The sequence below is a fragment of the Zophobas morio genome, unplaced genomic scaffold, assembly GCF_036711695.1.
Source record: "Zophobas morio isolate AGI-343-1 ecotype UQ-CSIRO unplaced genomic scaffold, CSIRO_AGI_Zmor_V1 ptg000033l, whole genome shotgun sequence".
NCBI lineage: Eukaryota > Metazoa > Arthropoda > Insecta > Coleoptera > Tenebrionidae > Zophobas > Zophobas morio.
In genome coordinates this window covers 476,662-488,740 of record NW_026972138.1, presented here as the reverse complement: position 1 = coordinate 488,740, position 12,079 = coordinate 476,662, and the positions used below count along the sequence as shown (strand labels likewise).

Genomic DNA, 12,079 nt, shown 5'->3' with positions numbered 1-12,079 from the left:
AAGCGGCGTAATTTATTTGGATCCCTTGCTAGTTACTGTCACTTTACTTGACCCGGTGGGAAGTCGTATCCTTATAATGAATATTTATGAGATGTTGCTGCTACCGCTATTAAATGATGATACACGTCAAAATCATGAGCCAGATAATTTCTTGATAAACCTCAAGCGGAGAGTGTTTCAATAACTGAGGATGGAGCCCGCAGTCTAGACTCAGAGTTATGTAAATTTCAGCAGACCAGAACTATCGCTAACTCGCCGGTGTAGACTTGGATTGTCTTTGTGTTTGCCTAATTTCCATTTTAATTGCATTATTATACTTTGATTAGTATTTCATCTATATGTTAAAACAATTCGCGTGTGCATGACTTAGGAAAATCAGGAGTGACAGCGTTTTTTGCAGAAATTACACTCGAACTCTGCTTTCGAGTCAAAAGCTTACGACGCACCATGTGCGAATCCGCATTTACCACAAATTCTTTTAGAAAACACGCAAACGAGTTTTAACAGATATAAAATTCATCAGTAATTATAGTCGTATTTAAAACAGTGAACCAACCAAATAAAAGCTGTGTACATAAAACAAAGCGAGCGAAAATAATTTCATTTGTTTATTTACAACAAACTGAAATTTTAATTAACGATGTCAGCGTTGTTTGTATTTATTTGTTTATATTTTAATACATTGCAAGTCTCGTTCGAAATTGATTTTGTTATTTTTAACTTCGCTACCCATTTTTTGCGAACCATTGCAGCTTTCAAGAGCGCAGTAAACGGCTCTAACGTCAACAACAGAAACCTCAGATTGCTGCAAGATTTTATTTGCATCCCGTCTTTCCTAAATGCATAAATAACGGTTCCGTTGGCATCTAGGTAACACTAAGTTCATAATGCCAGTCATTGTTTGTTTTGTTACGACCGGAACAGGATTGTGCGCATCCTTCGCGCAGACGAAAGCTTTAAGCTGAGACGCGATAAAAAATTCACCTTCGAAACGTAGAACAAGCTATTTGCTTCATTTAGATATTCCGCGTAACAGAAAAATAGAACCTAAAACTTTTACTGTAAATTGAATCACTAACGCTCTTTCCGGCACAAGATAAAAAACATGGACGGCTTTAAGAGGCGAACACGTGACGTGAAATGGAAGTTTTTTGAAACTGTAAACAACTTTATGGTGAAAGAAAAAGTTACTATTAAGAGAACGAAAGTGGAAACAATTTTTCAAGCGGAATCATCAAAATATGCGTCCGAGACAGAGCTCAAATTCCCCCGCTAACTAGCAAGAAGTGGAGTTATAAACTGTAAAGAAAATTTTTGTTGAACGATTTCATTAAGAGATAAACATTTTAGCCATTCATTTCGTGTTTACGACTTCGTTTCGGGGGAATTTATAGAAACGGTAATTAACCGCAAAATCTCCGCTTCCGGAGAGTAATGTCTTCTGATTATTTTCTACCTATTAATTAATTATTCTACATGACGATAAGGGCGAGAAAACGGCTCATTTACATGGCAGGGTCGAGAAATGTTTTTGCAAAGATAACAAATTAATTAGGTAAAACAAGGATAAAACATGTTCCGCCGACTGCGTGGCGGTTGCGGCGGTATCCCCTTTTATAAACAGTTACGTTAGATGGGGAAATTAATTTATTAGTTCTTGTTCTCGGTGTTTTGCGAGGGACAATTATTATGATATATTCTGCCGAGGAATGACTTTGCGAACTCAACTACGGGACGAGTTTGCTGTCGGGGACAATTAAAAATTGACTACGAGTGCCACTCCAGTCACCGCTTTCTCCGGAGTTCGGCTACATTAACCACCAACAACAAACAAAAAAAAAATACACACAAATCTCGAAAATGCATTTGTCGCACCCGGTGCCGAACTGCGTCGCGTTGCATTCGTGTCCATTCAATTTACCAGCGCCAAATTGTCCCCTCGCCGATAGCCAACCATCCATCAAACGAATTGCACCTATAACTATCGACTGACCACGAAAAATAACTACCATTCCATTTAATGGCCCGAAAATGGATTATTTGTCAGTTTCGCTTCCCACAATTCTCAAGAACCGGAAGAATAAATAAACAGTTTAAAGACAAGATAAACGATGGTTCCTCCTTTATAGACATTTTGCATGCCATCGATAGCCGCTCATGTTTCTGAAACATAAAAGATTTATTTCAATGCTATTTACTGTATCCTGCAGCCATTTTTCACAGAAACTAAGAAGTTTTTCCGGAAGGTGTCGTCTTTACGTTGCACAGAACGGCAAGGGGATTATGAGGAACACATACATAAGACATATTTTTACATTTTCGGTTTATTGGTGTGGTTAAGGCGATCTTAATAGCGTCGGTCTCACATAATTTTATGAGAATCTACATCTCGCGGGACTGCCGGCGAAATTACTTTTGCGAAAAAGCATGATAAAATAAATATTAAATGAGCGTGTTTTATTTATTAAAGGCGATGTTCGTGCTCCTCTTACGATGGGATAAAGTGTGTCGTCAAGTTTTAACTTTTATTCAAAGGAACAACAAAGTATGCTGCAAGTTTTGTTCTTGTTTTGGCACAAAATGTTAGAAACGCTCACAATTTAAACGAAAATGGAACTAGCATATTAAGACTTGATTAAGAAAGAATTGAATAGCTTGAGATGGTTTTTCATTAAGTACTGGGACAGAAACAACTGGAAAAATCTTGAAAACTCGCTTACATAACCGCCAAATATTTTGGGAAAGTAACTTTATCAGAAAGCAAATGGGTTTTCACGAGTTGCCAATTGGTGTATATTTGGTTGCATATACTCGTTTGTTTGGCATGATTATGAAACATTTAAAATCATCCGATAAATCACAACCTCGCAATAAAAAATTCGTTCCTTGGATAAGCGTTATAAAAATACTGATAAAATATAAGCAAATTAATAACATCTAAGTGAAACGTAATAAAGACATGACATCTCACGCATTATAGAAATCTCCAAGTTGGCATTCTATTTTTTTTTTTCGTTCTGTTGCATTTGCTTTTGCATTTTTTCTTTCTAACGAATGCAAAAAATTCTATCCAAATATTTTTGGGTAACTTTTCGTTGTAACAAAGTTTCAAACTTGTTCCCATGATGTGTTCGTGTGAAAAGAGCAACAGTGTTTTTTTGGCGATTTTTTTTATTGTGTGGGGTCACTACCATATGACGCACGAATCGTTATGTAACACTTCCGATTCGATCTAGAGCAAGTTCGGGCAAATAGGACTGTGCGCATGCGTACTACTTCCGCCTATCCCCTCCGCCGTCCAGCAGGAAATGTTTGGTCGGGAAGTGTCAAATATGTCAAAAACAAGTCAGGTGTAATTTGTGTTTGTTTAGTGTCACATTCAAATCCTCGATATGTGAACATTCATCAATGAATTAAAGTCCGAAAAGCGTCTAAAAATTCGCAGTTCATTACGAGAAGCATTCACAGTAAGTTACGAAACAGTTAACCTCAAGCAACTTTCGACAGAGAAATTATTTCGCAACGTTTCAGTTGAAGACTATTTTAGCAAGTTTTTTGTGAAAAAGTTCACTTTCCACGAGCAGCGTGACATTAAATGGGGGTTAAGGATCTATTTACATGGTGCGTATGATAATTTTGTTTAAATACGGATCGTGACCTTGTTGTGGATGCGCTTAGGTACCAGAAGAAAATTGGCACATATGATAAACAAAAATGGGAGACTACCATAGAACAGAAGATCCTTTATGGACTGACCCACGTTCAGATGAAGAGCACCAAGCCAAATACAGACTTTATTGACCTTGATTTGGTTCGAGGTAAATGCCAATAATAATTATGTATATTTTTGTGTTTTTATTATGCAAAACTTTGTGTATGTTTGTAAATTTACAAGTTAACGAGGCTATTTTTAGATTCGTAAGGTTCCCGGATAGCGACTATTTTAATTAAGCAGTGCATGTTTAATCAACTTGATTGTGTTTGATTTACTATTTACTTATTTTAATCTGCAGATAGGCGCTATCTTATCTGATCGATATGTAGTGACTTAAACTAATACAGTTTGTTGTTATTTTGGTGTGTGGGCATCTTAAACTCCATGGATTTTTCAGGGTCCTCTTTTTCAAAAGTCAAACCTAAGCAGGGTTTCATGACAGTGGCAAAACTAGCGACTTTGCGTTGTTTATTCCTTCCAATTTACTCAAAATGGTGGATGCAACAAACCTCTGTCTCCATTTTTACCTTAATGCTACTACTTTATGTATCTCTATTAACAAATATAGCGGTATATTACAAAAACTCGTGGAAAAATCAGATGGTGGATAAATCTCGAGAGGTGAGAAACTGAACAAAGTTAATCTAATCTAGTCCGAGAATTCCAGAATGTCATGTGCATGGAATTAATAGTCCCGTTTTTGATGACGTGGGTTCTGAGTTTAGTGCATTCTCAAATCGCCGCCACTATGCCAGCACCGGACTCCCAGAAATCAAAACTAACAAAATCGAGAAATTTCCGGCGCAGACTAAGCACCGTGCGAAAAATCCCAACGGATGGATCTTCAGCGGAGTCTCTGTTGAACTTGAGATTACACAAAAAGACAAAACGAATACACTTCAATCTGAATACGAACAGCGGCTCGGACTTGAGCTCCAAAAAAGTGGAAGATTTTAAAGTTCTCAGGTAATGTTATTGTAATTTTCACTTTTCGGTAATGTTGGTTGCATAATTTACAGGAAGCGAAGGAGCAGCGACGGAGTGCCGGCGGACGACGATGGTTTTGAAAGTCTGAACGGTAACGGATCTAGAACGAGCGAAGAAGAAATAGTCCCTTCTTCCAATTGTAAGAATGCTCTTTTGACTTCGCACAAACGGTGCGACGATTGGGTGAAAAAGCAGTCATTAGCTAATAGGTCGAATAGTGAGTCCAGACACAGCACTGAGCTTGAAAGCGATGCCGAAACGGAATCGGCCGATACGAACGTGGTTTGTGTTTGCGCTATTTGAGGCGATATTTTTCTAAATGGTGCGTTGTAGACGAAACGCGCAAAGTACAGAATTCCTACTATAAATATAACTTCTATGGATAGCACGTGCGATACAGACGACGAGTATGGGTATGAAAAAGCGTCAACTATCAAGTCTACAAGCAAACTCAGTTCGTCGGCGAACGAGTGGATGAATGTTACTACCAACAGTGAGGATTGTAGTTACAGTTCTGATTTGGATGAGGTGTCTGATGGGCACATTGAAACCAACCACGACGATTATGACCATGATCTAAACTCAACCACGGTCTTTAATTCGCCTTCCATCAAAGGTATTTTTATTATAAAATTCGCAAAATCAAATCTTACAAATTGCTCGAAAACTCTAGATTTATTCATATTTTTGATTTTTAGTGAGTTGTATGATTTGGAAGAGGAATGAAATCAAAAAAGCTGATCTTTCTATGCTGGACATTAGCTCTGCTATAATAGGGAAAGTGGAGGCTACTTCTCAAAGCATGGATTATTTTTATGTTGGGATTATTATTTCCACAATACACGCTCTCATTCCCGTTTTGTTCAGACTATGTAACTTTACGCTTGAATCCAATTCCTTCGTTGATGGACAATATTCTATATTCGAATTATGTGAAACCATAATTGAAAAACTACCCAGTTCCATGACTACTTTGATGGAGGCGGCATTTGGAGCCACACTATGGTAAAATTATAAAACTTTGTCATTCCGGTTTTGAAAAAAACTAATTTTGCAGGGAGCGCTCCATCATAATAACGGCCTGTCTGCAGCGCTGGTTCTTGGCAAGTTTATTCTTCTTCCTCCTCGCCGTGGCCGAAAACACCTTCAAACAAAGATTCCTCTACGCCAAATTATTTTCGCATTTAACTTCGTTCAGACGAGCCCAACAATCCGAGTTGCCCCATTTCCGCTTAAACAAAGTCAGAAACATAAAAACTTGGCTGTCGGTGCGCTCGTATTTGAAGCAGAGGGGACCTCAGCGGTCCGTCGACGTCATTGTCTCGACGGCATTCATCATAACTTTGCTTTTGCTTTCGTTCCTGTGCGTGGAGTTGCTGAAGGTACGTCTTTCCGTTTGTTGTATGTAGTTAAGTATAAGGTAAAAGTTTCAGGAAACCGGGGCGCTTAATTCTCAGTATCACGTGGAAGCTTTGATCTGGTGTCTGGGGGTGGGGATTCTCCTGCTGCGATTTATGACGTTGGGGAATAAGATCAACAAGAAGTACAGGAACTTGTCGGTGTTGATTACGGAGCAGATTAATTTGCACCTGCAAATCGAGCAGAAACCCCAGAAGAAAGAGGAGTTAGCGCTGGCTAACAATGTTCTGAAGTTGGCGATTGATCTTATTAAGGTATTGTAGGTGGTTTTAGTGTGACGGGAATTATTACGGGTTGTTTGCAGGAGCTGCAGAGTCCGTTTAAGATTTCGGGGTTGTCGGCTAATTCCATCTTGTACAACACGACCAAACTGATAATACTGTCGGCGCTCTCGGGAATTCTGTCCGAGCTCCTAGGGTTCAAACTAAAGTTGCATAAAATCAAAATTAAGTAAGAGCTTTATCTACTCTAGTGATTGATTGTTGTGACTTCAAATGTTTATCATTTATATTTTATCCAATCTCAGTGAAATCAGAATACGTAGGTATTACCCACAATTACAGAATAATACCTGACCAAGTTTTGTTATGTCTGCGACGGTTTTCGTGTTGTAGACAATTTATTTACGTTATGTTAACGCAATATTCGAGTCTACCTGATAACTCTTCTCTGAAATTAAAATAAGTAATTTTATTTATACAATTTCCTATTACGTAGAATCTCGTACCGCTTGTGGTGTTTTTACTTTTTTTTTAGTATTTTTATTTTACGGTGTGAAGTAAGCGCTTTTACTTATTTTTGTGATTGTTCGCCAGCTAAAAGCATTTTTTAGTTGTACATACGAGAGTTATCTTCTGTGATAATCTTACATTAAGATTTTTTGTTACTGCGCAGCTATTTTCGTTTTTACTTCATGTTTTAGTTCTAAGTGGTGTAAAAAGTGTGTAGAGGTAGACAGGACAACATCAAAATAATATTTTTGAAATAGCATGATTGTCATTCTCATAGAGCTTCAAATTCTAAAATGTTTACAATGTTCTATATTTAACGATGTACGAAATTGTTTTAAATTAAAATTTTAAAGAGCGTCAAACCTTGATATAACGGCCAATGTTTACGTTTTTATTTTATACGTTAGAACAGTATAGACATGACGCACAGTACTTATGCCTTAATAAAAAAACACTTAAATTATTTACTACACCTAAAACGAAAATTATCACTAGTTTTACCTTATCTGTAAATATTTTTACATATTTTATATCAAGGTTGTAAAAGGTTTTTACTGGATGGTATAAACGAGCTCAACAAACAACAGGGTTTTGTTTTCTCTTACTGTATACAACCTAGTTGTTGTAATTAGAAAACCGTTGATTGTAAAAAACTATAAACGTTAATAAAGCTGAAGATCAAACTGACTTTTTTATTTCTTAGACGATAAGTTTATTTACGATAAGATAACATTCCACCCTCAGTCGTGCCATTTAAAGAACTCGTTTTCTTATCTGCCAAGTGATAATGGCTTAAACAATCGATATGGCGTTATCTGATATCTTAAAATCATCTGATCGCTTCAACCACGCATTATTTGCTTACTCAGCAATCACGCCAAATTACACAATTACTAAAGTTATTGCCGTTTTTTTATCCACAAAACAATAGTAACCTACCAATCAATTAAAATGTGGGTTAACTCCACTTATTAATTTTAACAACGCACTAGCAATATAGTTTACAAACTGCATCATCTATTGTTTACAGTTCAATGACTGTCAAGTTTATTTCTTGACTCCATTGTTTACAATAACAAACGTAGCCTGATCCGATCGAAGGTTAAAATAATATTTCAACCACAATTTTTTGACTGAAATTACAGCGCAGAAAGTATGTGTCATAAGAAAAATATCAAATGTTTGCTAACTTGGTTACTTACAAGTGACACTTCTTTGTATGCACACTCTTACTCACGTACGCGTCGTGTGCTACAAAATGTTTGTGTTGCGTAAACAATGTCTGCGCCGTTTTTCGTGTCACATGCGTATCACATGAACACAGCACGATGGGGTTATAGTTTTACGAAACCCTAATGTCCCATCAGTATGACACAATCGAAAAAAAAATGGGTACCGGTAAATGGCGGTCTTTTTAATATTGTGTGAGAACTTTGTGCCATAATGTCACACTTTTCAGTTGTCTAAACGCTAGTGTAAAAATTAGGGATTACAAATGTGGAACAATCCCGTCCAAGAGAATATTCCAAAATCTTCAAGAACTCTGATTGGTGTTCTCTGTTCCTTTCTGTTTAAAAAAAATCCTCCAGAACTTTTAATCCTGTAGAGTTCAAATTCGTCTGTTTCTTCTTTTTTGAAAATAAAATTTTAAAATCTTCCACTTTTGTATCAAATTCTTCTGTTTTTTCTATTCTCCAAATAAAATAGTAGATCTCAAATCTTCTAGATTCTTTTCTAAAATCTAAATTTTCAACTCGAAAACTTGTGGCCAACTCATTGAAAAGCTGTAGAGTTAGAGATGGTAAAAAAAAATTTCGAACATGGAAAGTTGACATTTGAATTTAAAAGTCCACAGGCGAGAATTATTTCCTTGCCAACAGTTTGTATTGATCACCGTAAGTTAGACTTGAACAGTGAGTTGTACGTAATATCTTTTCTTTTGGTTCTTAAAAACAGTCTTAACGACGCTAACTCAACGTGATTTGATACCTCAGAACATGGTAGAAGGAGACATGGTATAGGCATCCGATGTACCAATTTAAAAATGGTCTGCGCATCCATTTGTGACGTTAGGTGGCATCAACGACCTTGTGACTCTTATGAGCTTCGCTAGGGAAGTCTAGGGAATTTCAGCTTGAGTTGTCATTGCTCTGTCCAATACATCAGTTAGTTGTCGGATAACGAATTGTATTTTAAATTTCGCGCTAATTTCACCCCACTTGACGTCACACCTGATACGTATGCCTATACCACAGCATAGATAACAATCAGTAGGGACAGCTCGTGTCGGCGCCTTTGTTCTTTCTGACCCGAATTTTAAGCCGTCATGGATGGTCGTTGCCTAAACTATTCCTAGATGTCGCCACCCAATTTAAAAAGTATCACTTCATTTAAAATTTCAAAAATTGATTCGTGTACGCAATATTGCAAACTGTGTAGTTTGCTCAAATCGTATAATCATGAATCGCAATAAGAAAAAAAAATTGGTCTAAAGAGTTTAGACAGTACTTCCCTCGCTGTCGGAAACGTGACGACTGCATGCCTATTATGTTTTTTTTTTCGCAGTGGATTTCAAAGAATTCGGTTTTGTAGTTCCTGATTAAATCAATAAAATATATTTACGCATTCATTAATTTTTTTGAGTCACTCTGTATATGCAAATCCAAAAAATATAAATGGAGTGATAAATGACAAGTACAGACTCATCATATTTTGTACATTTTAGATATGATTTATTCGGCAAACTTTCGAGCTGACGTCATCAAGTTTTTGGAGGGGATAAGCAAATATATTTTGACTAGACATTTATTATGCTCTTTATGACCTTAAAACATCTGCAAGATTTCAGAGCATTCGGTTTTGTAGTTCCTGATTAAATCAATAAAATATATTTACGCATTCATTAATTTTTTTGAGTCACCCTGTATATGCAAATCCAAAAAATATGAATGGAGTGATAAATTACAAGTACAGACTCATCATATTTTTACAGTTTAGATAGGATTTATTCGGCAAACTTTCGAGCTGACGTCATCAATTTTTTGGAGGGGATAAGCAAATATATTTTGACTAAACATTTATTATGCTCTTTAGAACCTTAAAACATCTGCAAGATTTCAAAGCATTCGGTTTTGTAGTTTCTGAGTAAATCAGTAAAATAAATTTACGCATTCATTAATTTTTTTGAGTCACCCTGTATATGCAAATCCAAAAAATATGAATGGAGTGATAGATCACAAGTACAGACTCATCATATTTTGTACATTTTAGATATGATTTATTCCACAAACTTTTGAGCTGACGTCATCAAGTTTTTGGAGGGGATAAGCAAATATTTTTTGACTAAAGATTTATGATGCTCTTTATAGCCTTAAAACATCTGCAACATTTCAAAGCATTCTGGTTAGCAGATTAAAAATTAAATTTCAAAATGTTGTTTTATAATTTTGATTTTTTTTCCAAAAATCTGGACGTTTCGGGTGAAAAGTCGATTCGGAGTTGTAAACTACATGTGTAGGACTATGTTATTTTATACAATTGAAAACCCATTTACTATGTACAATTTTGAAGTGACGTCATCGCATTAGTGGTGGGGATGATTAGACAAATTTTGGTTAGCGTTTTACCATCTACATGATATTCTTAATATAAGTACAAAATTTCACAACAATCGGTCGAGTACTTTCGGAGATTATCTGTCTAATAAAAATCCGGGACAACAGACGGACAGACGGACGGACAGACGGACAGACGGACGGACAGACGGACAGACGGACGGACAGACGGACAGACGGACAGACAGACGGAAATGGGAGACCTATTTCTTCGTCTTCTAGGGGTCATGAAAGATCGAGAAAACGTAAAAGTAGAGAGTCGGCCGACGGACTCGATTACAATACTTCCTTTGCTTACGCTCGGGAAGTAAAAAGTCGATATTTAAATTATAAACACCATGATTTGTTAGTTTTTATTTTATTACTTATACAGTCATAAATGTTAATCCGGAAATGGTACACTTTGTAATGGACCGTAGGTAAAGGAGTATTTTATGAGGACTAAATATTTTTCGAGAATAGACTCTTTTAGTTATTAAAGAAAGTATCCATATTATTTATATATGTAGAAAGCTAAAAAAAAGTAGAGAAATAAACAGACAGGCATGATAATGTAATTATGGTAATTACTTTATACAAGAATAAATATAAAAATAAGAACAGCACCTGTTAAATTGTTTAATAATTTCAAAAATTTTACGAAAAAAACGCATTTTACCTAACAACTTAACCCGTAAGCGTAATATCATATAAAGTAAAATTTTTATTTAAAAAAAAATATTACAAAAAAAAATACATATTTGTCGACTCGCATAAAGTGCAGGTAATTGGTATGGGTCGACGCAGGTAAGAATAATTAAGGAATTCATGAAACCGGAAGTCCATAGGGATTAAGCGAAAAAAGATATTTGACAAAATGTACGGCTTGGGTCATTTTTACCCACGCGCGACTGCTTATGGGTTAAGCAACGTCTCAAAATAAAACTCAAGATTGTGTAGGTCAAAAATATATATATATATACATGATGAATAAAAAAATTGTTTATTGAGTGAAGGTCTGCTTATATAATTTTTTGTTACGTGTAGTTTGTTTCTTATTACTTTTATATTTAATTTTACCACAACAACGGAATCATATATAATAAATTTTTTATATTTATTTCATAACCACCGTTGTTGTTCGTTTGCGACGACTTTTTAAACAAAAAGTGTGTTATGTTTACTATCTTTTCCAAGAATTCCAAACACGAGGGAGAGAATAAGGCAGGCGCACAACAGGGATCCTGTATGAAAATTCATCGGACGAAGATTTTACCTTTTATTGTGAAAATTACATTTTTATACTATTTGTACAATTCTACTGGAAAAGCAGTCTTAAACAAGCAAAACCGGCAAAAATATTGTAACAAAACTGCCAAATTTCAAATATTTTAGACGTCAGTTGGGCGCCCTCATTCGGTCATAAAGCGAACGACCATCCACGAAAACGGGTCACGAAAAACGGCGAGCCGTCCCTACTGATTGTTATCTCTACTGTGCCTATACCATGTCTCCTTCTACCATGCCTCAGAATATCAAATAACAGAATACTTACTAAAATAAATTACTAAATCCATAGTTACTTTATGGACAATTACGACGGTAAACTGTCAAGTGTTTTTTTTTCATTGTGC

At 36.0% G+C, this 12,079-nt stretch overlaps 1 protein-coding gene across 1 annotated transcript; it reads left to right on the top strand.

Moving 5' to 3' along the window:
• The first annotated feature begins 3,161 nt into the window (after window positions 1-3,161).
• LOC135139755 (protein phtf) lies at window positions 3,162-7,535 on the top strand. The gene is made up of 11 exons (XM_064070084.1): window positions 3,162-3,467; window positions 3,532-3,621; window positions 3,679-3,818; window positions 4,113-4,336; window positions 4,383-4,681; window positions 4,735-4,984; window positions 5,036-5,318; window positions 5,401-5,707; window positions 5,760-6,084; window positions 6,136-6,375; window positions 6,426-7,535. The coding sequence occupies exons 2-11, from the start codon at window positions 3,596-3,598 to the stop codon at window positions 6,573-6,575; spliced, it is 2,244 nt and encodes a 747-aa protein (XP_063926154.1). The 5' UTR covers window positions 3,162-3,467; window positions 3,532-3,595; the 3' UTR covers window positions 6,576-7,535.
• Window positions 7,536-12,079: the final 4,544 nt, after the last annotated feature.